At 37.2% G+C, this 27,240-nt stretch overlaps 3 protein-coding genes across 6 annotated transcripts in view; 1 reads left to right on the forward strand and 2 right to left on the reverse strand.

Annotated features, from left to right (window-relative positions):
• Positions 1-833: 833 nt before the first annotated feature.
• LOC115451544 (lysophospholipid acyltransferase 7) lies at positions 834-8,236 on the reverse strand. The gene is made up of 7 exons (XM_030179896.2): positions 7,914-8,236; positions 7,284-7,603; positions 6,834-6,985; positions 4,929-5,140; positions 4,053-4,226; positions 3,281-3,419; positions 834-2,644 (listed from the first exon to the last, which is right to left on the reverse strand). Exons 1-7 carry the CDS (start codon positions 8,141-8,143, stop codon positions 2,417-2,419), a joined length of 1,455 nt encoding a protein of 484 aa, XP_030035756.1. The 5' UTR covers positions 8,144-8,236; the 3' UTR covers positions 834-2,416.
• A 206-nt stretch (positions 8,237-8,442) lies between these two features.
• Positions 8,443-24,732, forward strand: LOC115451514 (RAD50-interacting protein 1). 3 transcript variants are annotated; one of them, XM_030179862.2, is made up of 15 exons: positions 8,443-8,786; positions 9,198-9,439; positions 9,805-9,960; positions 10,472-10,644; positions 11,414-11,628; positions 11,985-12,231; positions 12,494-12,671; positions 13,094-13,286; positions 13,948-14,083; positions 14,239-14,357; positions 15,458-15,484; positions 16,987-17,171; positions 17,541-17,715; positions 18,477-18,604; positions 21,974-24,732. In XM_030179862.2, the coding sequence occupies exons 1-15, from the start codon at positions 8,616-8,618 to the stop codon at positions 22,182-22,184; spliced, it is 2,556 nt and encodes an 851-aa protein (XP_030035722.1). In that variant the 5' UTR covers positions 8,443-8,615; the 3' UTR covers positions 22,185-24,732. The 3 variants fall into 3 exon arrangements, with proteins under 3 accessions (XP_030035722.1, XP_037293620.1, XP_030035730.1); XM_037437723.1 differs by having other exon boundaries at positions 18,477-18,575; XM_030179870.2 differs by lacking the exon at positions 15,458-15,484.
• LOC115451528 (putative inorganic phosphate cotransporter) overlaps positions 23,440-27,240 on the reverse strand; it is a 60,972-nt gene continuing 57,171 nt past the window's right edge. The window contains exon 8 of one of the 2 annotated variants that reach the window (XM_030179888.2): positions 23,440-26,597. In XM_030179888.2, the coding sequence (XP_030035748.1) occupies positions 26,409-26,597 (189 nt within the window). In that variant the 3' untranslated portion in view covers positions 23,440-26,408. The remainder of the gene's footprint in view (positions 26,598-27,240) is intronic. The other variant, XM_030179882.2, reaches the window with a different exon arrangement.

Genomic DNA, 27,240 nt, shown 5'->3' on the forward strand with positions numbered 1-27,240 from the left:
TTCTCAGATCTGCAGGTTTTCTCACGATGTTTCCCTTAGCTTGCGAAACGTATATGAACGAATGAAATTATTCAGTGATTATTAATAAATAATTTCGAATCCACAATAGATATAAATATAACCATATACTAGATTTTGAAATCCAAAATGAGATCTCACATGGAAATAACTATTGCTAACCCTAAATATTCTTGATAACGTTGATTGGCAAGGCTGACGCAATTTTAACTCGCCCAAAGGTTCACATATGCGTAATCGTGTTTTTAAATTTTGTTACCAAAAAATCTGACCAAAAGTAAAAATTGCTAATGTCAAAATAAAGGCTAAGAGCGAGGCCCCATTAGTGCGTTGCGCTGCGTTGCGTCGTCGCAGCGTCGTCGCTGCGTCGTTTTCCATACATTTTTTATGACATGCCCCATTAGACCGTTGCGTCGTCGCGCGCGATGTTTCAACGGATCGACGGACAAGAGACGAAGCGGGGGGAGGGTGATGCGCTGCGTTGTCGGAGCTCCGCTGCGCCGACGGACAGTGATGCACTGCTAGAGGAGGAAGCTAGAACTGAGACGCAGCTGCGTCGGCGTGCATACCCTCTTGCGTTGCGTTGGCGCAGCGTCAACGCAACACAGGTGTGGCATACAATGCGTTGTTCCGTTGCGATGACGCGACGCAACGCAGCGCAACGCACTAATGGGGCCTCGCTCTTACTTGCTGACATTTATATTGTTAAACCAAAAAAAAAACTAAATAAAACCAAAGAAATTATTAATTCCATTATTTTTTGCTTTATGGACCACAATATAGGCTTATTTAAAAAATATTTTAAATAAAACAAATTCTTAATACACATATTTTATTCAAAATATCGAATAAAAAATCTACACGGACTAGAATGGAATACATACATTATTGTCATGCTCCTACAATAAAAATAAATACAAAGATCTCATTCAAATACATTAATATTTCAGATATTGCTGAATTAATATCATAAAAATAATCCCGTAGTACTATCAAATGTAAATTATATAAATAATATCAAAATGAATAATTTTCTAATTCTCACTAAGGCTGTTGGAACAACTTTATTTCCCCCTGTAGCAAATTATAGATCATTTCATTCACGAAGACGCACCCTACCACTTTTTGAGCGGGGGTGTTCCGGGGTGTCGTAAGGGGACTGATCCAAGCACTTTCCCAGACGCTATGGATCTTAGTGTGCGTGCGCACTTATGCTGCTCACGCACACTGATAACGATTAAGGAAAGTATTTTTAATACGGGTAAGGCAAAGTGACCCACTGCACCTGATGATAAAAAGAATTAGGTCCAATAGAATGTCGACTGACGAGAGATGACTACTCTTTAACAGTGGATACAATTGTGCCGGCCTATTGGAACTGGATATACACAGGCTGATCCCGGAATGCGACACACTTAGGAAGGCCACTATGGCGGGTTTTAACACCTTGTTTACGGTGATCGCTATCCGGGCGGATATAATATATATCCTACCACCAGCAAGTAGTGGGGCGCGACTTCGTGAATGCAATGATCTATATATCATTTAAGTATAATCCAACTTACATCAAATTACATGTTTACAAAAGTGAATTAATATTATTTTCATGATTTTCTATGTTCATAGTAGGTGTGCCACTGCATCAATGAGATTCGATGGCAATTGGCAAAGGCATCAATATTACGTAATTTTTTCAATTGGTTTTTTCCCCAAAAAAAAACAAAGTATCAATAAAAAACTGAGTTATTAGAACATCCCCAAGCTTATCATACTTACTTTTTAATATAAATTGACAGGTATTGCTGAGATTTCCATTTTTATATATTTTTTTGTCTGTTTACCGAATAAATACGCTAAGTCTTATCTTTTAAATTCAAATTTATAAAAAGTTTTTTTTATTTCCCCTTACAATTTTTTTGTTACCGTTTTTATCACTAACCGCCCAATTGACAAAAAAATATATTTTTATAACATTAACTTTTGATTTTGACCAACATTTCCGTTTGGAGACATTACGAGTGAAACTACATTGTATAAAATTTGAGTGTCGTCATGATTAAATAGAAAAATATTTTTATAATTTTACTTGAGCAAATCAATAAAGGTCTAACACAAAAAATAACACACATTTACCTATAGAACATGTAATGATATTTTCCCCAAGTCAATTAATAATATCAGCCCATGAACTTTCCCACTGAACTAGCCAAATAAACCAATCATCTACTAAATACCTTTTTTATGTACTCTGCTTTGAAAAAAAGAAAAAATAAATAAACATATTTTTTTTTTTGCAATTCTTATAAGTAATCTCGTGTCGGAATGTATAAAACTAAATTTCACTATCCATTAACCCGATTTTTACTACAAAATCTCCCAAAAAAATCTCACTAAAACATCACTTATTTTTAACGTCATCTACATTTTTCGGTTTTTTCAACTTATGCAATTGTTGCAATACGATGCCGATTATAAGGAACGCCAACCAAACGCCGTACCAATAGTGGTAAACGGATGAATAGTAGATCCAAATACGGTCAAATGACAGGAGGAGGAACGCTGCAGCTTGATATGACTCAGAATGAGACCTCAGGAACCACATTATGAATCCCATGATCTTCTTTTTCTGAAAAAGAGTTTGGGTTATTTGTGATGGTACTTTGCCAATACAGACATCATTCTTTGATGATTTTTGATTATTATTTATGAATTTTTTCACTATTTACCAGCACTTTCAAGATCTATTTTGAAACCACAATCACTGGTTCCACTAAACTATCAAAATTATTTTCATTATAACAGTGATCAAGGCACATACACATCACGCATTTATTCCCGAAGGGGTATGCAGAGGCGTAGCTAAGGCACCCACTTTTCGCCAAGTGTGTTCCGTCCCATGATGTGATAGGGGGCGAGCCCATCGCTATATCGCGCACAAATTCCAGATTCCGGACTAATACTGAGCAGAAAAACTCAAATATCATTTTGCCCGACCCAGGATTTAACCCAGGACCTCAGAGCGCTGCCGTACCGCGCATGCAGTACAACTACGCCACCGAGGCAGTCCTTTTTTTATTTTATTTGAGATGTTATGTCGCCAATACAGACATATCTTCTTTGATGGTTTTTGAGGTTTTTTTTTTTACTTTTACCAGTATTTTCATATTCTATTATGAAACTACGATGACTGGATCCACTATTATCAAAATTATTTTCAATATAACAATAAGCCAAAGAAAAAAAATTTACAATTCATACTTACAGTGCCCGTAGCATCTTTATAATACAATTTGTAGTAGATATCTTCAGCCATGAGATAGAAGGGACAGAAATAAATGCAGAAAAAGTAACCAGCGTGGAATCCATGCCATATCACTGACACGAACAACGCTGCGTGAACCCTGGAACAAAAAAATATAATCTTAATAACGATAACTGAGAAGATGTGTGTTTGTTAGCACGTCACATCAAATTTTAAATAGATCTAGATCAGCTTAAAGCACACAGACAGACCATTTGATACAGTAAACCAGATGTTATTCAAAATAAGGTGTATATCATTCATTGAATTTGGAATCACAAAAAATAGATTTAGCGTAATGCGCTTACAAACAGACAAAACGAGAGATCACAAGACAGACGAATAGGCGTATCTTTAGTAATAATAATAATAATATCAGCCCTGTATTGTATACTTGCCCACTGCTGAGCACGGGCCTCCTCTACTACTGAAAGGGATTAGACCTTAGTCCACCACGCTGGCCTAGTGCGGATTGGTAGACTTCATGCACCTTCGAAATTCCTATAGAGAACTTCTCAGATATGCAGGTTTCCTCACGATGTTTTGCTTCACCGTTAAAGCGAACGATAAATTCACAAAGAATACACACATGATTTTTTAGAAAAGTCAGAGGTGTGTGCCCTTGGGATTTGAACCTGCGGACATTCGTCTTGGCAGACCGTTCCACACCCAACTAGGCTATCGTATCTTTAGTAACGTCAACATAATCTACAAGTTGTCTAAAATAACTCACTTCAAAGGCTTGATCGGGAATCTCTTGTAAACCACCACAGCGACCCAGTACTGCACCGCCTTGTTCCACACCTTCATCGAGTCCCGTAGAGTGACCACAGTCTCGCATCCCCACACGTCCATGGACTCCACCGTGTTGAAGTCGTACAGAGTGTTCTCAGCTTCTGTTTCAGACCTGCAACGGAATTTGGGATTTGAAGGTGGCTATGGACTTAAAACATTTGGAATTTTGTGACCAATGGCATGCTGAGATATCGATTTTGAAGTCAATTGGTCTTAGAACAAAGATATTCAATATGCGCTCAGTTCTATCAATCGTAACATTAGATAAGTTTTTAATAAAATTTATTTAATAAGGCTTAATAGCCAACAAAAACTTTCCTTAAATAGTCTAATATTTCTAAAAATGCAAATTTGCGCTTTTACTGATTATTGTTCTGGCCGTAATATCCAATGCTAAAAAGCCTAACAAGTTTTCCCCAATACTTTCTGCAAATTCTTGATAGTAAACCGCCTTTAAAATAAAACTACATATTATGCCACCAAGGCGCGCCGCCCCGAATTAGTTTTAGGGAGGTGCATTTACACCTACACACTATACTACATAATACTATCTTTGAGCTTTTTTCAAATTCAAATCGCACGGATTTTGGAAATACTTTATCATTAAAAAACCACTGTGGTCAATAGCTCCTATTGTTGCAGATTTATACAGTGAGTAATATTTTTTGTTTATTTCTGGGCAGAGGGGGTGCAGGTGCACCTACTTGCACCCCTCCCCCGGCGCCCATATATGCCACTTTGGTAGTATTACGCACTACGTTAGACACCCTAATCAGGCAAACTTTCATATATTTTGTTTTCATCATATACTCACATTTTCTTCAACTTCAAATAACCGACAGTAGGTCCGTGGCCTGTCCTGTTCCTTCCTTGCACTGGGTAAGCCCCGAGCCCTGCAGAAGTGCACACGCTCTCTGCTAGCGTCATGCCGGAGTATATCCGCTGACGGAACGCCGCGAACAATGCCCACGGGTACAACATTCGATATACAAAATGTCTGTTGTTATGCCCTTCTGTTAGCACGTACTGAAAGAAGTTCATTGATTTATAGTTGCCAATACAAGGAAGAGGTACATTACGATTTACAGTCGTCAGTTCGTCATTTGGACACATCAATATTACAAATTATTGGTCCCCTTACTTGCCAACCCAAGCTAGCTTTTCTTTTAATTTGAAGAAAATACAAATTAATTTATGACCCTGACCTCTTAGGGACCAGTCAAGTATTACGTAACGCAATTTTTGAAGATTTTTGAGACCCCCTCCCCCCCTCATGTAACGCGCCGTAACGTTTTCCGATACATTGTTGCTTGCTTGTAGAAAGCATTAACAATTGTAGAAAGGCATCTTGGCTCCTGCCCCTAGTTCTGTTAGAAAGTTAATGAACAATTGTCATCGAGTAAAATTATATCTATTACAAAGTCCACACGTAATATAATTATTTACGTTTGAAAATGGCGTACACGTTTTATCAGCAGTTTTATGTTACTAATTGCGGAACACAAAGTAATTGGATATTATTAAGTACTTAATCTATGTATAAGTACCCTCTTCACCTCGATAAGGACATAAAACAATAGACTTTGACACATATTCAATGTAATAAAATGTTGAAACGTACAGCCTTTACGATATTACAAGTCAATCACGTTACAGCTTAAACATTAATTTATTTTTAAATATAAGAACCTAAGCAGACGACGCGGCGAATTTTATACGCGCTGTTGAAGCACATATTTGTGAGGCCCCGTCTTGGCGCAATTTCAGCGCGTACATTTGTACGTTGTGTTCTAAACGACATCGGTGACACGAAGACATTGGGCACCTGCGGCGTGTACACTGCGAATTCGCGACGAGATCGTTGCTAATTCGCGACGAGTTCGTTGCCAATTCACGACGAGTTTATTTCGAATTCGCGATGAGTTCGTTGCCAATTCGCGACGAGTTCGTTGCTAATTCGCGACGAGTTCATTGCTAATTCGTGACGAGTTCGTTGCTAATTCGCGACGAGTCCGTTGCGCCTGCGCTCCGGTGTGAATTTGCTCGCAATACGCCAGTTAAAAGCCATAGTCCCAACTCCACGATGTTTACTGCGTGTTTCAGTTGCATTTAAAATACGTTGACATCTCGTTTAAAAAAAACGTCGTGTGCATAGCCTCTTAGTGTCGATGACACAGGAATTACAATTCCATAATTACAATTACCCTGCCTCGAATTCGAACCTTTAGTGGACTTCTAAACTCATCAATATTGTACCTACGGATTATATAAAATTTTTAAAGAATTTTACTTACGTAAATTCAACACGGTACTTACTTCGGCAGTAATTCTCACATTAACATGTCGACCTACATTTTTTAAAGGTCATATTGTGTAACTTTAAACACGTGTTTCAAAGGTTCGATTTTTATAGAGACAAGTTATTGCTATGGTATTTTTAATTTATAGCATGGCTAAAAGAATGTACTATAATCTGTGGACTCTCGATTTGTTTTCTAGGTCCAGTCTATCATTGAATGATATTTAAATAAACACACGAAACCCATAACACAATATTCGATTTTCAAAATTGGTCAATAAATAAATAACTCAGTTATCAGGAAAAAATGTATAAAAAATATATATGAAATTGAAAACATTTTACTATTTTTCGACAAATGCCTAAAGGCTGCTTAGCTAATGGCCATGTGCACTGCATTAATAACTAAAGAATACTTACTTCTAAAGGCCAGATGTTAGAAAACGCCAGGTACAAAGAGATATACACAGGCACTGTTCTTAAAGTGTTGATTGTGGCCCCAAAACAATCTGCATACTTGCTGAATGGCAATTGGAAATAATCGTCAAATGTTCTATATCTATAATATGGACCTGTAAACAAAATCATAAACTTATTAACATTGTCCAAAGTAGACACGAATTGTTGAGATCATCAAATATGCAATCATGGTATTAATGTCAATACAGCATTTTAGAAACCTCATTTTGATGTCAAATTGTATATTATTTGATCTACAATGAACTGACCAACGGGTATAGTGCAGTAAGAACATGCCAGAAACTACGAGATCCTGATAAAAGGTTTTATACCTTGAAGAAAATAATAAGATTATTATAAACCTACTCTATTTAATGTCATACCTACAGAATAACAACACCTACAACTCACCTGTAAGTAATCCCACATAATTAAACGAATAATGGAAGAGATCAATCATATTTGGATTAATTAATTCAACAAAGTCATCATCTCTATCTTTTATCTCTTTTGAATCTTTTTCTTTTACATCTTTTGAGTCATTCTTTTTATCTTTTTTCATAGCCAGCCATGATCCGTTCATCTCAAATGCGACTCCAACCACTCGCAAGACTATTATCATCTCTATGAGGTTTGTTTGTCCCGAAGAGAGTGGAAGACCGAATTTATCAGCCAGGCGGAAGAAGAACAAGTAACCAAACATTAAAAAGAATGTCACTATATGGCAATACCTGTAATGTAAGTGAAAATTTCATGAGAAGATTTACATGGAAAATTAACACATTGTTTATTAAATGTATTGTAAAATTATTTTATTTTATGAACAGAGAAACATATTTAACTTCCTTTAAAAATTATTTTATAAAATAATTTCAAATTTTCATAAATATTTCAAAAAAATATTCAACTTGCCTCACGAGTAAAAATCAGTTGATCCAAACACAATACGTACAGAAAAAAATATATATTATCTATTATTGACAAAAAAGCAAGTAACTAAGTAATACTTTGTCGACAAAATAGCCGCTTGTGACTACTTACCTAATTGATGTAAGTTTTATAGCAAATATTCCAAGTGTTGCGGACAAAATAGGATGAATTGCACTGTATCCCGAAACCACTATTATCAACAATATACCAAAAACTGTTCCGGCCCATTTCTTAGTTGGTACACTTTTAATACCTCTGTAATAAGGCCCTATCGATATACTTATCAACAACAACGACAAATAAATAATATCGTTTTTGTTTTTAGCTATAAACGATAGCATTTTCTTTTTATTGTTAACCCCGCATTAAATAGTGATACTTTGGTGGAATCTTTGTGTGCACTTCTCAATTTTGAACTTCAACTGACAACTGACAAATGTCAAATAATTAGTGAGTACCACATTCATTGGTAACTGGCAACTGGCATTGGCAAATGTAAGAACTTATAATCGAATCTATAAATCCTTCAAGAAAACAAATTACTGATCCCACGTTTTAGAATGAAATTTAAGATAGTCTTAAAGGGTCACTATCCAAACTAATAAAAACCGGAAGAATAAATTAATGTCGACGTTTCTGTCAAGTGTCAAAAACAGCTGTCAAAGTGTCATCAAAGTGAATGAAGTTTATTGATCGAGCAAAGAAAATTTTCAAATCATTTTCGCAATTCCCATTTGCTCTTTCTTCAGAAAATCTTTACAAAAGAAAGAATGTTGACTGCAATGGTTGGATAATCTTGAAATTGATATCAAAATGATGTACGTTATCAATGAATTAAAAAAGAAAGGCAATGTCGACGAGAAAGAAAAAGCTGAAATCATTCAAGATGTAAATAATCGTGTTGGTGGCGATATCAATGACTTGGTTAACGCATATAACTTGGAGAATGAATTAAGTTTGCGTAAAAAACATTTGGTCAGCTGCGTAAGTTTCGTTTTAAATGACTTTTTTTTTGACTTGATAGAAAACTAAATGGCGCAATAGACGAAGATCTGCATTTGACTGAGACTTTGGGTTCGATTCCCAAAATGTGATAAATATTTCCGAAGATATATAAGAAAGGTTTCTTGTGGTATTTTATTATAATTACGACATAAGATTTTTAACTTTCGTCACAACTAGGTGTTCGAAAGTATAGTATAGAAAAATGAATTTAGTGTAATCTTTTTTGGATGTCTTTATATTTTTCTAAGAAATAATTGTGTTAAATCCTCAATAAAATTAAACGATAAATAAAAATGTTTATGAAACCCCCTGAAACCCCAAAAATAGGAAAGTAAGATTTTTTAATAACATTATATCCTTTTTAATTAAAATATATATTTTTTGTTGTAGCTTAACTTAGCCAACAATGAGGTGCCGTCGAAAATATTTTCGGCAATCAGAAAAGCCATATCAAACACCAATGAGGTGGAAAACTTAAAGGCGAGACGGGAAGCTCTTGATGCAAGAGTAGAGACCTTCTACAATGAAACAGAGTCGCTAAGAACAGAACTCAATAAAAGATTCACAGCCATCAACAAGTTAGAACAGGCCTTGGAGTATATGAAATCTTATGAGAAGATAGATGCTTTGAGGTGTGTACGGGAAACTATGAAACCCATTTACATTCATAAAGTATAAAAAAACATAACAAATACTAAATATAAGATCTTTTGCCTGCGGTTCTATCTGCATGAAAAAGATTTTCTGGGACAAATATTTTTTGAGATAAAAAGTTGCATATAGCACTCTGAACATGCCCTATGTAGGTTCCTATTAGAGAAAAAAAATCAAAATCAGTTTAGAAATTCCTAAGATTAGAGTATTTATAAAAACAAACTCTTGGGCTTTATACATTAATATAGTTTCTTAGTGGATATCTCAAAAAGGTTTTCTACAAAATTATCTTTATCCAAATATTTCAAATAAAACAGCATACTTTATGTATAATATATTGCAGTCGCCAAATGAAACAATGCAGCGATGATGAACTGATGGTCTTATTATACGGAGACCTGAAAGAGATGTCCAAGGTGTACAACAAAGGACATCGGGCTACATACATCAAAGAGTACTTGCATTACTGGCATAATGTGCTAAAAGACAAGATAACAAAGTAAGTTGCATTTTCAACATCATATCTTTTACCACACAAACTAAAATTAACTAACTGCATTAGTGTTTCCCGAGTGCTATGATTGGTTCTTCTTTGAACGAGAATTAAAAGATTGCTCACCTCCTAGTAGGCAGCCCCTTGGCTGTACCCCTGGCATTGTATAAGCAATGGGTAGCAGGTGCTGCTAACCATCAGGCAGACTGCGCTTTCTCGTTTGTCTACTTGGAGTATAAAGAAAAACAATACTACATGTTGTTTATGGCTTCTATATCATGGAGCATGTCCAAGATAAGACCTACATTTTATCTTTTCAGGATAAAAAGTAGCCTATATTTAAATCCGGGATATGATATGTGTAAAATTTCATTCAAAAATGTTCAGAATTTTGCATTTACTTCTAATATCCATACAAACATCTACGAATTTTCTTATGAATTTAGTAAACATTAGTCCAATAACTTATTATGTGTTGGTGTTTTACAATAAAATTAAATCATAAAACTCTTCACAGCCATTATGAAGATGTCCTGAAGCAAATAAAATGGCCATTTGTCACCGGTTCTGAGAATGCAACACCTCCTAAGGAAGCACTTGTGAAGTTCAAAAATCTCACTAGATATTTATTTCTGATACAAGAGCCTGAGGATCAGACAGCGAAGCCTGTTTCTGAAGAAGTTACCCCTGGTAAGTTATTGTCAAGTTTTATAAATGCACTTTTATAAAAATATGTACATATAAAGAATATAAGTTTTTCAACTTTTAAAATCGCGATATCTCGCGTATGGTGATTCGTACGAAAAAAAAAAACAATTGTTGTAGAGAATTGTATGATCTACAACTTTTGTCTAACCTATTTTTACGATAATACCTCCGGTTCAGAGGAAAATGGGAAAAATAGGATTTTTTACCTTCGACCTTGTATAAATTTTTTTGCACACATACGATCGATGAGGACTTTTGACATTTTATTGGTAATGACATATTTAACGATTATACCAATTATCAGCCCTATGCAAATTTTTCCTAACTTAAATGTTAATTTGATTGGACTATACATGTGTTAACACAGTTTTCAATAGAAATAATGGTTCAGACCTCTCAGTTTTACATAACTAATGTTTTATGAAGTAGGCATCTTTCATTCATGATTTATAACATCCTTTATAACATAATAAATAAGTACTAGTATCTTAGTCCATTGAAATGTTACACTTTTTAGGCCTTGCCTTGCGTTTTTTAGAAGACGCAATTTTATTTTTTGAAGTGTAGGGGGGGTCAGTGTAAAGCTAAAACTAAGTTTGTGGGGTCGCCACCCTTGTCCCACGGCCGCCATCTTGAAAATAGGGGTTGAAATGGTTTTTACGATGTATCTCTTAAACTATTTATCTGACAAAAAAAAATATAAACATTTTTTGTTGCAAATTAAATTCTCTACAACTTTGATGATTACCAGAAAGCAACCCATGCCTCCCCGTGAAGATTCTCCTACGACCTTTGAAGAAGCGATTCCTGTTCCATTTCACTGGGACTAGACAGACGGCTCGCATTGACAGACCGGAATGGTTCTTGACCCAAACCCTTACCTGGATCAAGGATCATCAGGCATTTGTCAGCGCTCATGTCCAACCTATTGCTGAAAAGCTTGATCTGAACAATGTTAGGGCTGTGGTGAGTTTATATTTATTACATATATAGTTGACTTTTAAAATAGGAATAAGAATCCATTCATCTCTTAATGATGGACATGTTTGAATTGTTAAAGTCAAGTACTTATTTTAATGTTAGACATGTATATGTCTAACATTAAAATAAGTACTTGTACATTAAAGTAAGTATTAACCCTACAAAATGGCTCAACCTGTATAGGTTGAGCCATTTTGTAGGGATTTATAAAATGATACCTAAACATCCACATTCCCAGATTTTTTTTAATAACATTGATATTTTCACTCGGTTTATACATAAAATAAATTCTCATTAAAATCATCAGCAAAGTTTGACTAATAGGCAAGTAATTTTTTTAGGACGAATTCAATGCTGGCCTGATTGCCCTAGCAGCTGAACGCTTGTACACTGTGCTAGCATTGTACCACACACAAGTGGCTAAAGGCGAGATAGTCGATGTAGACGCAGCCTTTGCGCATGCGGTGGATGAGACGCTCGGGTTTAATAGAGAGCTGACCATACTGATTGGCCGCGAGGAGAACAGTGTGCTCTCTGTGTTGACTAAAGCTGAGACATTTGTGCGATGGCTGTCGGTCGAGAAGAAATGTAAGTATTTTTCTATAAACTTATTTAGGTTATACGATAATTGGCTTATATTAAAATACTTTGAACTTCACTGGTAATTTTTGTGAGTTGATCATCATTTTTGTTGAGGCCAAATGAGCATTACAGCAGTGTATAAAAACATTTACGCTATGTTTAGTTAACCGATTCGAGCATGGTTAGGTTGGCGCATGCTCATAGCGCCTATTTCGACACAGATAATGTTTTTGTCGCGGCATGTATAACAGAAGATTTTTTTTGTCAGATGCCCTGGCCAAGATGGATGAGACCCTGGGCAACGACCAGTGGGGCGAGCCGGTGGCGGCGGGCGTGGGCGCGGCCAGCGGCGCCGTGCTGTGGGTGCCGCGCGCCGCCGACTGGTTCGTGTCGCTCCTCAAGACCATCGAGGACAGATACGCCGCGCTGCCGCAGCCGGGACACAGGTCCGTACACCCTGCACACTACACACTGCACACTACATACTGCACTACACACTGCACACAACACACTGCGCACTATACACTGCGCACTACACACTGCACACTACACACTACACACTGCACACTGCACACTGCGCACTACACACTGCACACTACACAGTACACACTTCACACTGCGCACTACACACTACACACTACAATCGACGGTGGCGGCGGGCGTGGGCGCGGCCACCGTCTTAACTTATTTTGCAACATAATCAATATTCATATTAGATTTGTATTATGATTATGTGTCCTAGATCATGTTCAGATATGGATTTTTTCGGTCAATCTTACGCTTTACTAAATTTCATCTAAATCCATTGGTTTAGCTGCAAATGTAGTTATAGACAGTCAACATGACATATAATATGTATTGTCATCAGACTGCAGTTCCTGGAGCTGCAACTGGAGCTGATCGAGGAGTGGCGCGTGCGCCTGATGCAGCTGATGAACGCGGCGGTGGAGACGCTGACGCCGGAGTCGTTCCTGGCGGCGCGCGGCGCGCAGGCGCTGCCCGCCGTCGTCAACGCCGCGCACTACACGCGCTCCGTGCTGCTGCAGCGCGCGCACTCGCTGGTACTCGCTCGCGACTCACTTCACATCACGATACAACTGCCACATGAATATAGCCACGAGCACTAAATGCGCTCGGTGCTGCTGCACTCCACACTATAACTAAAAGCTTTACTTATGGCTTGAAACTAACTATAAACATAAAATATAGCTTGCTTGCGATGATCATGTTAATTGTTTTCAAACTAGCCAACATAATTGTAGCATTAACCATCCCATGCTAGGAAAATTTTGCGGAATCCAGTTAAAAAACTAGATAAATAATAACATAAATAAGTCATCAAAGCTCATAGTTATATTAACACATACACTTATACCTTTTATACTTAAAAAGGTAGGCCGAAGCCGAAATTAAACACCCACTTTCCGCCCTGAGGATTCCATCCCATGATGTGATAGCGGGCGAACATATCGCGATATGGGGCACAAATTCCAGACTCCAAACTGATAGTAGAAATAACTTTACCGGCGTATCGGTCTTTTCGGAATTCCAGTGCCGATGACGAGATGGCGGTGTATTAATTGTGTCGCCACAAATCTAATATCACTTTTCCCCACCCGAGGATCGAACCTGAGAACTTAGCATTGCAGTCGCACCGTAATACAACTATGCCACCAAAGCATGTATCTTAAGCCCATAATATACTAAAATCCTTATCCACAGCACTACCTCCAGCTGCACTACTACCGGCGGCAGTTCCTGCACTTCACGCATCAGCACCACGAGGAGGACTCCACGTCTTCCTCCAGCTCTGATGACGAGGACAGCGAGGAGCAAGAGGAAATCAAACCTAAGCCAGGTAAAAGCTGATCATTAACATGTTTGAACGATATTACTGCTAGCAAAAACGTCTGTTATATTAACTCTTATTATTGTATTTTAGACTTTATCGTTACAATGATAAATATCAATTAAAAAAACTCAATTATTACAAAATTCCATCCTGTCTTTCAGAAGGGCAAATGGAAGACGCCATGTCGTTGAACGAAGTGGAACAACGCGCTAAGAAAATGGCTATAAATGCAATAAGCCGAAGAAATTCACACATCACAGATCCAAGTCAGATCGATATTGTTAGTATGTTTGCTATCTACCACCCTTAGCTTACTAACAAGTCATTTTCAAAACGAGGAATGTTACAACTATCGATTTTTTTTTAATTCATTTTAAAACTAGATTTGTAATTAAAGATTCATAGCATGACGTCTAAGTAGTGACGTAACGTTTTATCGATATGTTTGCAATAACCATATACTAATGAGGAATTATAAATATAGCATAAATACAATAGGGATAATAAAAAGTAAATAATTGTGAATAGTTGCGATTATTGTAATAATTCACAAAAGTTATCTGAGTTTGATAAATATCGATAAATTTATCGATATCTAATATTTAATTTTATAAAAAATATACGCACCTATTGCTAAAAATATCGATGTTGTAACAATCCTTGTTTGCGGCTGCACCCTTCATATATTTCACCATTTACTAACAAGTTATGATCCTTTCATTGCACAGACCGCTAGTGGAGACCGCTTCCAGATCGCCTAATTAGTGTCATCAGCAAACCTAGGAACAATAGTGACAGTTAGAAAGTCGACATTTTGATGCATGTATACATAGACAATCATAAAGACAATATAGATCGTCTAAATGATCATCAAACAGTGATTAACAAATTTGTGCATGTTCATAAAAAACTTTTAGTGCCGTCATTCAATAAATTTCGTTTGTTTTTGTGTAAATATGAAATATCGAACATGTATTGCCCTTTAAGCTGAATGTGAATAAGCAATTAAAAAATCGCCATAGTTAAAGATGCCAATCGTTAAAGCACTTCACTGCGTTCATCGTCAGGCTCCTTTAAAGTAATTTACTGAAAATATATTGGACATTACTAGACTTAATATTATTGTAGGATGTACATTTTATCTGTCCAATATATCAAAATGTATTCACAATCTAATTACGAAGTCCACTGTCAAAGTTTGCAAAATAAAAATCAAAAGTCTATAAACACTCAAATCAATATCAAAGTCACATATTTAATTTCTCGGGATTTTTACAATGGCGACCCTTTTTAAGGGTTACCTGAATATGTATGAAATCGTTTATATCTATCTGTATTTTCATACCCTGCCATCGGCGCCTGCACCGACCTGCCAATTAGGACATCTATACCGCTTTGTGGTTAACAGTAAGTTATACAAATGTCCGCATGTTTTTGATGTTTGTGTACCAAGAGCCCCTCCACCCCCTTAAATATCGATAAAATGGATTAACTCAGCCAATATATGATAAAGGCAAGAGTGTTGTAAGGAATCGTAGGTGCCGGAAAATTCTTGTTAGGTAGGTTACTAAACGTATCGACGCGATGATATCGATTATTTCTATAATCGATATATTCAAATCGATTAAAATTTGTCAATTAAATTATCTCATAAAACATTTTATTGATCATGACAATTAGGACATCCCCTTTAATCGATGCTGTCACGTATTACGATCAATATATATCGATTATAAAATGTATCGATATCATGTCTGTATGCCATATTAACGCCTCACATTTAACCGATACATTAGCATCAGTAGTGGATACCATGGACCATCGCTTCCCATTAAGTACATTGACAATAGATTTAAGACATCATCCTTTGAGGTGAGTGGTATGCTGCATTAGAATTAGCAAATTAGTTTGTAACAAAATTCCAAATTTTTCACCACGTAAATATTACTTCAAAATTATTTACGGTATTACTTCTAATTCTTGGTGTACAAAATTGTGTAATATATTCAAATAATGAAAGGTAAAAACTGTTAATTTTAGATTATAACAAAACAATAAGATAGTACAGTCGCTCAATGATTTCAATGCCTCTTTGGAATGATCTCAATTCGCAGGGAAACAATCGCATTAACTTACTTACAGACCAAAAGCATTTATTTCAAGGTCATATTGTAGTTATAAAACATCCTTGACTGAACTAATTTTCGAATATTAATAATACATAACTCGATCTTTTCTTTCTCGATCTCTATTTTTAAATTGATTTTCAGTTTACCAGACGGGAATTGCGAAAATAATCAATCCTATGGTAACTGTAGTCTTTATTATTTATTGCTAAGACTACCACTTCCACCAGTAAGCGACTTCTAACTTAGCCTTTTAATAAACGATCTCAATCCCTTTTTCTATCCATCGTGAATTTTGACCAATCATAACAAAGTTCTTTTGTCGTTTTTACAAATAAAGTATGCTGTTTTATTTGTTTCTAGTATGGGATCGAAGATTAAGATCATTTAAGGATCAGCGCTCTAAATACAAATGGATCTAACATTTATCGACTATTTACAGCCAATTCCAATTAACTAACTCAGCCAATAATAACCAACCAAAATAACTCAGTGTAAACATGTCAAACTTAAAATGATTTTTTATGTTAACGCGAATTTTAGACATTAATATTAAACTATTTTTCGGATTTTATCGCGGTTTTTACGTTTCTAAGACTTTGCAGTCTTCGTGGTCAAGGCAGCAAGCTGCAAAGCCTTCGAAACGAAAAAAATAAAATATAAAAACCGCCATAAAACACGAAAAATAGTTTAATTTTAATGCCGAACTTTATTTTGACTACTTTTCATTTTGTGTAAGCAATTAAGGTTTATAAGAATTAGTCATAATTGGCCAATCCGCAGTCGTCGCCGATCGCTAACTTGGCTGTGACCGAGCCGCTGGGCGTGGATGAAGATATCGAAGTGGCTGGAGTGTTTGCCGAAGCGCCGGCGCTGTTGGCCAGGGTGCGTGACGCTGGACTGGCGATTTTGTCTGAACACATACTGCTGGAGTTCAAGGCTGGACTGCGCGATTATAAGCGGCAGAAGTAAGTCGTTTTTAGATGTAGAACTTCGAGAAATACTCATATAGATTTTTTTTGATCAAAGTTGATATTTTTGTTTCATTGATATGTAAGGTTAGGTCATCATTTTAATATATGTTTCTTAGTTAAGATCAAATTATTTGAAAAAAATGATTGTTAACGAAGTCCATGCCTTCATAACATTTGTAAATTTACGTCATACCATACATTGAATGTCGATAATTTTTGAAGTTCTTGAATTTTAATGATGAATTTTACGACAGAGTTTTGTTTAATCGTTATAATTGAGTTTATACGTTTCCTTTTTGACTCGTGTACGTATTGACGAGTCAGTACAGTGACACAGTACAGTGTGTGTGTGTGTGCGTGCAGATGGCACGGGCTGGTGGTGGTGGAGGCGCGCGCGCTGTCGGTGTCGGCGGCGCTGTGCGGGCCGCTGGGCGCACTGTGCATGCGCATGCGCGGTGCGGGCGCGGCGCTGGCCCCGCCGCTCGCCGCCGCCCTGCGCGCGCACCTCGCCGCCGAGCTCGACCACCACATCTACCAGGTCTCACACGCACATCATATTTATTTTTTTTATTTTAGTTTATTTGGAAAACAACAGAGTACAATTTTACTTATATAATATAAAAAATGTAAAGTTCTCTCTTTTTGTCCCTTTTGGTTTAGTGTCTCTTGGGTTTCACAATAAAAATGATTTAACATGAACCGAATTTATTTGCGCGGAAAACCAATAATACATGTATATACGAACAAGGGAGGGAAGTGACTGCCGGGCCGCCCGTGGCGTCGAATGCTCTATGTGCAACCTTGATGTAATATTGCGTCACGCTATGTGCGTCCCTACAAAAAAAAAATTGAAATACATAATCCACAACAGTTTCCACTGATTACAAATACATGTAACGAAAAATTATAATATAAAATTATAAAGGCGAAACTTTATCTGTTTCGTTGTTTGTTACAAGTAAACGCAAATACATCTGAACAGATTTGGATGTGAATTGTGCACATGGATAGACCATGCCCTGGATGAGCTTCTTTTTATCCCGGTAATATGGTCCCACGATCCCAAATCTGATTTTTAAATATAGGAAACTGGCATCGCGCAGGCGTCATAAATCACTATAGTGTTTTAGGAACTTTGGTAACGGAAAAGCTTTTCACACGTACGTAGCTGCAAGCAACACTTATTATAGTATAAAGAACATGTTATAATTTATATAGCTCTTCATAAAAAAAAAAACATTAATACTACTCAACAAATACGTACGTGTATCAAATTAACCCAAAACTATACACCAACAGGAGGTGGTCCTGGAGAGTTGGTTCAACACGGGCGGCACGATGCAGTTCACGCACGACGTGAAGAGGAACCTCGTGCCGGCCTTCGCGCCACCCAACAAGGTCGCTTCGCAAGTCAACCAACTGCCGAAGTGAGTTTGAACTTTATTATCTAACCAGAATGGAACTTATTACTTTCCAATATAAGTTAGGGGTCATCCATTAATCACGTGAGGCTCGAAAGAGGTTCGGAAATCAAATCACATAATATCCCAAAGGAGTGGGGGGGGGGGGGTTTATGAGATATAACGTGTATTTATCTTTCGTTGATCGCGTCATTTAATCAAAAAATTTAAATATGGTTTGTACCAAAAAAAAATACGTGATTTTGGGTAGGGGAGAGAGAGATAGTCTAAAACCTTACCACATACCACCAGGGGGGGAGGGGCTTAAAAAGTTACTAAAAGTATCACGTGATTAATGGACGATCCCTTACACCTGGGAACACAAATAATAAAATGTACCTTCAATTTAAATACGTGCTGATAGGATATAATAATTTAAATCAGCCCGGATAGCGACCACCGTACACAAGGTGCTAAAATCCGCCATAGTGGCTCGGGTGTGTCGTGTTCTGAGATCAGCCTGTGTATGGTTATGGTTATGGTTATGGTTATGGGCTCCTTTTTCCGCACTTAGCCCGTAAAAAAAAAGTCGGGCCATTGTGCGTGACGTGCATGCCGGCTACAGAGCAAGCCAGCCTAACTCCTTCCAGAAGCGCAGGATCCTCCTGGTGTCTCCACAGGCTTCTCGGAGTGACCCCGGCGAATCGAGGATTTTTGCCCGTTGCGCAGCTACTCCTTCACATTCCAGGATGACGTGGTAAGCTGTTTCATCGGCCAACAGACATCCCCCTACATAGGGGGCTGTCGGTCATACCTAGAACATATAAATGTTTGTTTAGTGGGCAATGTCCAGTAATGGTACCTACGACTATGCGTAGGGATGCCCTGTCCAAAGATAAAAGGCGCTTAGTCAGACGAGAGTCCGGGTGTGGCACGGCTTCCCGGGATTGTCTGCATGTACTGATACTCGCCCATTGATCCGCGTGTAGTTTATGTGTTCTGTGACGCAGCCATGTTCTCAGCTGGTAAAAGGGGAGCGCCATGATTGGTTCGGGACCCAGTAAAGTCTGGTCCGATCCTCTTTTGCCAGCTCGTCAGCTGCGTCATTTCCTAGAGAGCCACTGTGCCCTTTGATCCACTGTAGGGTAACTGAGTTAGTCTTTCCTATACCCTCCAGTGCTTGGTGGCACTCTAGTATGAGCCCTGATTGAATGGTCTTGCTATCAAGGGCTCGTAATACAGCAGCGCTATCGGATACAATGCGTATTTTGTGGCCTATAAGGCCCCGCTTTTCCACTGCTCTGGCTGCCTCCGTGATGGCGACACATTCACATTGGTAGATGGAACTGTGTGCGCCTAAGGCCATTGATATCTTGATGTTAATTTCTGGTGAGAACACACCTGCCCCCGATCCTGTCCTGGTCTTAGACCCATCGGTGTATATTCGCAGTTCGTGTGTGCCAGACCAGTCATGCTGTTCTTCGGTCAGCCTTACGGTGTAGTTTTTTCCGAAGATATAATGTTTGGGTACCCTGTCGTTGGGAGCGGCCATCAGTGGTTTATAGTTGATGGCCTCTACCAGAATTTCGGCGTGGGCACCTATTGCTGTACCCCAGAGCTTGAGTGTCTTTAACCTGACTGCTGCTGAGGCTGCCTCTTGTTGGATAAATAGATCCAGGGGCGGCAGTCCCAACAGGACCTCTAAAGCAGCTGTGGGTGTAGTTTTCATGCAGCCCGTTATAGCTGTACACGCTAATCTCTGAAATTGCTGCAGTTTGTTTCTAGCTGTGGATAGTTTGGTTCTGGGCCACCAGACTACAGCTCCATAGGTGGTGATTGGTCGTACCACCGCAGTATATAGCCATCTGGCAATTTTAGGGTGTACGCCCCAAGTTTTGCCGAGAAGTCTTTTACACTGCCAGAATGTGATACAGGCCTTTTCTAGTTTGTGGTCCAGATGTTTATTCCATAACAGTTTATCATCCAAAATGACACCTAGGTATTTCACCTCTTTTGTAAGAGATAACGTGGTGCCTTGTAATTTAGGTAAGCGTAAATTTTCTATAGTTCGCTTTCTTGTGAACAATACGAGTTCGGTTTTCGATGGGTTTGCCGTTAGTCCTTGTTCTAGGCACCATCGTTCGACGATTTTGAGGGCCCCTTGCATGAGATCGCATAGGACGCCTTCGAATTTTCCCTTTATAAGGATCGCTACATCGTCTGCATAGCCTACAGTGTGGAAGCCCGCCTCGTTTAGTGACCTAATTAGGTCATCCACTACGAGGTTCCACAGGAGTGGCGATATTACTCCCCCTGTGGGCAGCCTTTCGATACAATGGCTCGGACTTTGCCATTGACTGTCACCTGCACCGCTCTTTTCCTTAGCATATTACCTATCCAGTTGGCTGTGGATGGGTCAGCACCATGGTTGAGCAGTGCACGGCTTATGCTGTTAAACTGCGTCTTGTCAAAAGCTCCTTCGATGTCAATGAAGGCTGCAAGCGCTGAAGATTGAGTTGATAGTGCGCTCTCTATTGTCGTAATGACATTGTGAAGCGCTGATTCGGTTGATTTGCCAGAGGAGTAGGCGTGTTGTTGGTGATGTAGAGGGTGGTAAGTTAGAGCCTCATCTCGGAGATCTCGATCACACAATCTCTCCATTGCCTTAAGAAGGAAGGAGGTGAGGCTGATTGGTCTATACGATTTTGGTTGTGTATAGTCGCTCTTACCTGGTTTAGGTATAAATACTACTTTTACTTCTCTCCATTTATGGGGGGTGTAGCAGTGTATGAGGCATCCTCGGTAGATCTTGACTAGATGTGGAGCAATTGTGCTTTTGCTCCACTGTAGAAGTCCTGGGAAGATGCCGTCAAGACCAGCCGCTTTATAGGCAGAGAAGCTGTTTATTGCCCATAGGACTTTTTCCAACGTGATTACTCGCTGGGCAGTAGAGATGGCGTCGCTAGTTGCTAGTTTAAATTTTTGTTGGTCTTCCTCCTCCCATGTGGTGTTCTCCGTTACGGAGCAACCTGGAAAGTGTGTGTTAAGTAACAGCTCGCACATTTCTGTGTCAGTTGTTGTATAGCTGTTATCTGGTTTCTTCAGGGAGCCTAGGTTGCGATCTGGGTCTGGGTCAGCCTGTGTATATCCGGTTCCAACAGGCCGGCAAAATAGTGTCGACTGTCGAGGGGTAATCATCTCTCGTCCTTTCACCTCCCATTGTACCCCATTCTACGTACCATCAGATGCAGAGGGGTCACAACGCCGTTCTCCTTTACAAAGAATCTTATTGTTTTGATAATAACGCACTCCTCAAATAAAGAAACTGGAGTCTACGTCTTAACTTGCCACCCTATTCTCAACAAAAAGACCAACATTTCAAACACGTCTCTCCAGGTTGCTAGAAGCGTGCAAACTCCTCAACCTGGACTACGACGACGCGCGTCGTCTCCGAACGATGTTGGCCAAGAGCGCCCCCCCGGGCATCGACGGGCTGTCCTGCCAGGGCATCCGGCACATCACGCCCAGCGAGGCCCTGCAGATCCTCAACCAGAGGACGGACCTTAGTGACGCCACCAGTCCAACATCAGTCATGGAGTTATTCTGAGGGTTCGAAGGAGGAGGTGTTTAAAGCGGCTTCAATGGTTTGGATTGGAAACAGCTGGTTATAATGCGTTCGTTATTTTCTTTTATTTTTAAGCATTAATACACTGTTGATTTCAGAATATTTTCAGAATTCAGACAAGAAATTTTATTAAGACCAAAGAGCTGATGCAATTTGATCAAAAATGAAAATTTAATTCGAAAATTCGGATTTGTTAATATCGCAGGCATTTTAAAAGAAGTGAACATTTTTCTAAGATGCAAAATGTGATTTTTAACGTCACAAAAAATCTAATAGTATTTGTAAAATAAAATGTCAGTCTAAAATATAATGAAACAAAATTAACATTGAAAGAAAACAAAACTGTTCCAGATAGATAGTTATTTATTGGTCATTTCTCATTGAATATTAAATTCTCATTTTCAGCACTTTTTTGTTTTTTTTTTTATATTGGAAAGACAAGGTATTGGTAATTTGTAAAGCCGCTGAAGCGTACGCCTCCTCCTACGATAGTAATGTTATAGTGTGTGTATAATCGGTGTCTATGCTGTCACGTGGTTGATTAATTACGCTAACCTGACGATTTATTTAATGGGTATTATGTGTTGAAGGTATTTGATATTATATAATATAATATCAGCCCTGTATTATATACTATCCCACTGGACACGGGCCTCCTCTACTACTGAGAGGGATTAGGCCTTAGTCCGCCACGCTGGCCTAGTGCGGATTGGTAGACTTCACATACCCTCAAAATTTCTAAAAAGAATTTCTCAAATACGCAGGTTTCCTCACGATGTTTAACTGTACCGTTAAAGCAAGCGATAATTCACAAAGAATAGAATTTGATATTATATGGTAATTTAATTGTCTCTGTAATATAAATTTTACAAAACAAAAAATATTTTTCAATAACAAGATAACTAGCAAATCGATAGGAATTTTATTGCATTAAATATTGGCTTTAAAACGTAATTTGAGGCTTCAAAAGTTTGAAATTATGGCAGAGTATTGTTTCATGACTACAAAAAAAACATCCAGGCGAATTGAGAACCTCCTTTTTTGAAGTCGGTTGATACATTGGATATCGTTATTGCAGTAAGCATGATTAATTCGCATTTAATTACCCACGTGAGAGCTATGTTATTTATTCATCTACATCTAGATTTAAGATATTCATAAATGTCTCATTAATTCAGATTATGCATCGAATGCAAATTATGTATATTGGATAAAGTATATAAAGGAAAGTCATAAAAACTTTAAACTATTTTTATTTAACAAAATAATGTACAAAATTATAAACTATTCCATTTTATTTCTACATTGTCTTTATTTGTATGGAATAATGATGTCTCAGTGTGTAACAACTCGTAAATATATGTTAGAAGCAAAAATGCAAATTAATTCAGATTCATTCAAAATCTATAAATTTTGATCTAATGGTGTCTATTTACTATCAATGTACTATTAAAGTCAAATAAATGTATTACTTAGAACATCTCTTATCTATATTTACAATCTTCCCGATTTTTAATCAGCATTTTGAGTGCATATTGTCTCTTTCTTTCTTACCCTGAGTCATGACAGGAGTGAAAGAGACAAAATCAGTCAAAATTCTGATAAAAACTTTTATAGGTAAGGTGTTAGTGGCTAAGTCAATATTTATGTAGTCCATTGTTCTAAACGTATCTTACCCTATATCAGCAAATACACAGAGTAAACCCTCTTATAATTTTAAGGCAAAGGTAGTTAAAACGTAATGCCAAAAGGTTACATTTAGAAAATAAATAGTACGCATATTCATTGATATTTGTCGTATTGGAAATCTGACATTTTTCTTAGACTATTTTCTTGTACTCCTTTAAAGACTTCGATCGTTAAGATATAAAACAATTTATTTCAGACGATCACTAATGCATTTAAAACTTTTGAGATACATTTTAATATTTTTTTTAAATTTAAATAATTTATCGTTATACAACTGGATGACATTAAATCTTATGTTTTATTTGTCTCTGTATTGTCTATTAGTGTTATCTCTTCAATAACCACTATAATATAAATAGAGTATTATAATTGCGTCGGATATTGTACTAAACACATTATCTCTTAGGCGGGTATAAAGCTAGGTTTAGACTAGAAAGTTCTTGCTGAAATGTATTGCGGAACTTTCAGATGCGTTCACACAAGCGGCAATTTTTCAATAGATAATTTGCTGCACGTCTTGCAAGTCCTTTGCTTACAGTCTTCGAAACCTCGGGAGAAAATTACAATATAAATAACCGCGAAGCCTCTAAATAAGTTTTATTTCAATATCTAATATCCGAGTACACATAAGTCATATATATAATCATTACTGTAAAAAATACTTGCACTTCTACTAGCAATTTTGAACTTCTGCAAGTTTTCTTGCTAATCTATACCTCGCTTTATACCCATAGCTTACCATTTATCTTATAATATACAGCATACAGATCTCTGGAATGGCACCACCGCACCCCCAAGTTAATGTATACCATAAAATACTTAAAATAAATAATCGTTCACAGCCTTTGTTTTATTTTTGATTTTATAAAACCTAGCTCATCCCGGTATTGCATTAATAGGAACCGCTTTTTGTGTATCAAGATTCATATTATTCTAAAAAATATTTTTTATATAATTAATATTGATATATTCTTGGTTATTTAAAAATGTATTAACAAATCGAAATCATTTTCAAACCGGGTGTGATTGTGAACAAAATTATTTAATGGTGCAAACCTCCAAATTACAACTTACCACAGTCGGTTAATTTCGTAATACTTTTTATGAGACTTAAGTCCGTTTTCATATCCCTTCCAAATATAAAGGTGAAAACACACTAAAAGCGATGCAGCGCCAAAATGTATTTTTATCGCGCGGCTTCGACATAATACGTTTGTCGGCTCGTGGATAGGGAACGATTAGTGAAAACGGACATAAATAACTAATAATATCCTTATAGATTAATTTTTATATCTAAATAAATATAAAAGTAAAGGTACATAATTTTCTAGGTTCGAAACATCAAGTTATCATTTTACAAAGTATAAAAATATCACATCTGGAAGATAAAAAGACAAGCTTTAAACCATTGATATTTACGTATAAAAGTGTAGATACATCTGTACATCTCTGCTTTAAAAATCGTCGAATTATCGCACACACAGATAACTTATTATTCTAACAAACTCTCAGAACAATAACAAGCAAACAATCTACAATGACACGTGAAAGTAGAAGAAAATTTCATTCATTTTCAGTATCATCATTTTATGAACTATTTGTTACCGTCATTTTCAATAAACGATCCCAATCGCTTTTTTTGATCTATCGTAAAAATGGACCAATCCGAACAAAGTATTTTGACATGCTTACAAATGAGTTATTTTGATTGGTTCATTTTTGGAATCGGATTAAAGATTAAGATTGGGATTGTATATTGAAAGCAGCTGATGACAAAATTCAATCGATGTTAAAGCGACACTACGACCGGTTGCGCTAGCCCAATTTTAACGTGCCACAAGAAGATTTTACGATGCATCTATACTTTTTGCTAAAAAATCATTGGTCTAAACTATGAAGTGTTTACTTAATAGTTAATTTTAAGATTTGTACTCGAGATTTCTTATAATATGCAGAATATGAAACATATGCTTGCTTAAAAACTTTGAACGTATTTTTGCAACTAATCATAAATATAAGGCAATCCAGATAATAAATAGACGTAAGACTTCGAATTATTTGACAGTCACCAGTACAAAAAGCATAGCATAGTGTGGAAAATCCCTTATTTGAGCCACACAGCTAGAGGACTGCAAATATTTATAAGAAATTAATATTGGTTTTTTAGTCAGAATTTATAATAGTGTAAATATACTATGATATACAATCATGAAATACCTTTAATTGGCAACACAATACTTCCGTGTAACATTTTAATAACTGCAATCAATTTGATAAATTATAATTTACACTGGCTGAGGATTCGACCGCCATGAAAAATGTACTAACCACTGTACTTAACTTTAATATTTACAAAGGACAAAACTATACAGCCTATAAATAATTCTTTCATACCATAACAGCGCCATGACACTTTAGCAAAGGCAGGCGAGCTTACTGCCAATGTCACTATTGGCATCACACAACCAAGCTACCAGAAAACTTACAAAACCTTCAATCATTCTGCAATTGAACATTTCAAAGTTTAACTTCAGCGTTAACGGACCTTGTGGCAGCTGCTTCCACTTCCTGTTGTTTCTTAGGGTCCTCAGCGGTGTGGTTCCACCACTGCTCCTCTCCTGACGCCCACGCCACGAACACTAAGTTGGTCACTATGAACACCGCCAGAGCTATCCAAAACACCAGCCGCCATTGTACCAGCGTGCTCTGTGAAAAAAAAATATATTCAGTTATTTGCTATATCAACAATCATGAGTTTGTGTTAAAATACTGATTACAAATCCATACTTGGTTTTACTCAACTACGAAAATCTTTGAACAAATTAAAAATTTCAAATCACTTTAAACTCTTGTGTCTGTATCAACAATTGTTTTTCTTCACTAAAATAAACTTTATATGCTTTACTATATTTTAGATAAAAAAAGAATATTTTCATAACAGTTAAGTAATCTTTAAACGTTTGAAGTTTTTATTGTATTTATAACTATTTTGGGTGACTTGCCATATAAAACGAGCTACACTTATTTATAGTAAACATTATAAATCGAGGAAAAAGAAAATCGGTAAAGCGACACAAGTTTGAACAATACAGCCGCTAACTATACAGAAGCTAACTTATTATCAGTGGCAAAACGTGAATTAACTGAAAGGGAACCCAACACAACATATTATAGGTACTAATATGCATAAGTGGTCTCTATAGGAATTTCGAAGGTGTGTGAAGTCTACCAATCCGCACTAGGCCAGCGTGGTGGACTAAGGCCTAATCCCTCTCAGTAGTAGAGGAGGCCCGTGCTCAGCAGTGGGCAAGTATATAATACAGGGCTGATATTATTATTATTATATTAT

Source organism: Manduca sexta, chromosome 12, assembly GCF_014839805.1.
Source record: "Manduca sexta isolate Smith_Timp_Sample1 chromosome 12, JHU_Msex_v1.0, whole genome shotgun sequence".
NCBI classification, from domain to species: Eukaryota; Metazoa; Arthropoda; class Insecta; order Lepidoptera; family Sphingidae; genus Manduca; species Manduca sexta.

Coding starts and splice junctions, on each gene's coding strand:
- LOC115451514 (XM_030179862.2), top strand. CDS start 8,616: ATGATGTACGTTATCAATGAATTAAAAAAGAAAGGCAATGTCGACGAG. Junction 9,961..10,471: donor CTAAAAGACAAGATAACAAA/GTAAGTTGCATT, acceptor AACTCTTCACAG/CCATTATGAAGATGTCCTGA. Junction 14,358..15,457: donor ATCCAAGTCAGATCGATATT/GTTAGTATGTTT, acceptor CCTGCCAATTAG/GACATCTATACCGCTTTGTG.
- LOC115451544 (XM_030179896.2), bottom strand. CDS start 8,143: ATGCTATCGTTTATAGCTAAAAACAAAAACGATATTATTTATTTGTCG. Junction 5,141..6,833: donor CTAACATCTGGCCTTTAGAA/GTAAGTATTCTT, acceptor AACTTCTTTCAG/TACGTGCTAACAGAAGGGCA. Junction 3,420..4,052: donor TTCCCGATCAAGCCTTTGAA/GTGAGTTATTTT, acceptor TTTTTGTTCCAG/GGTTCACGCAGCGTTGTTCG.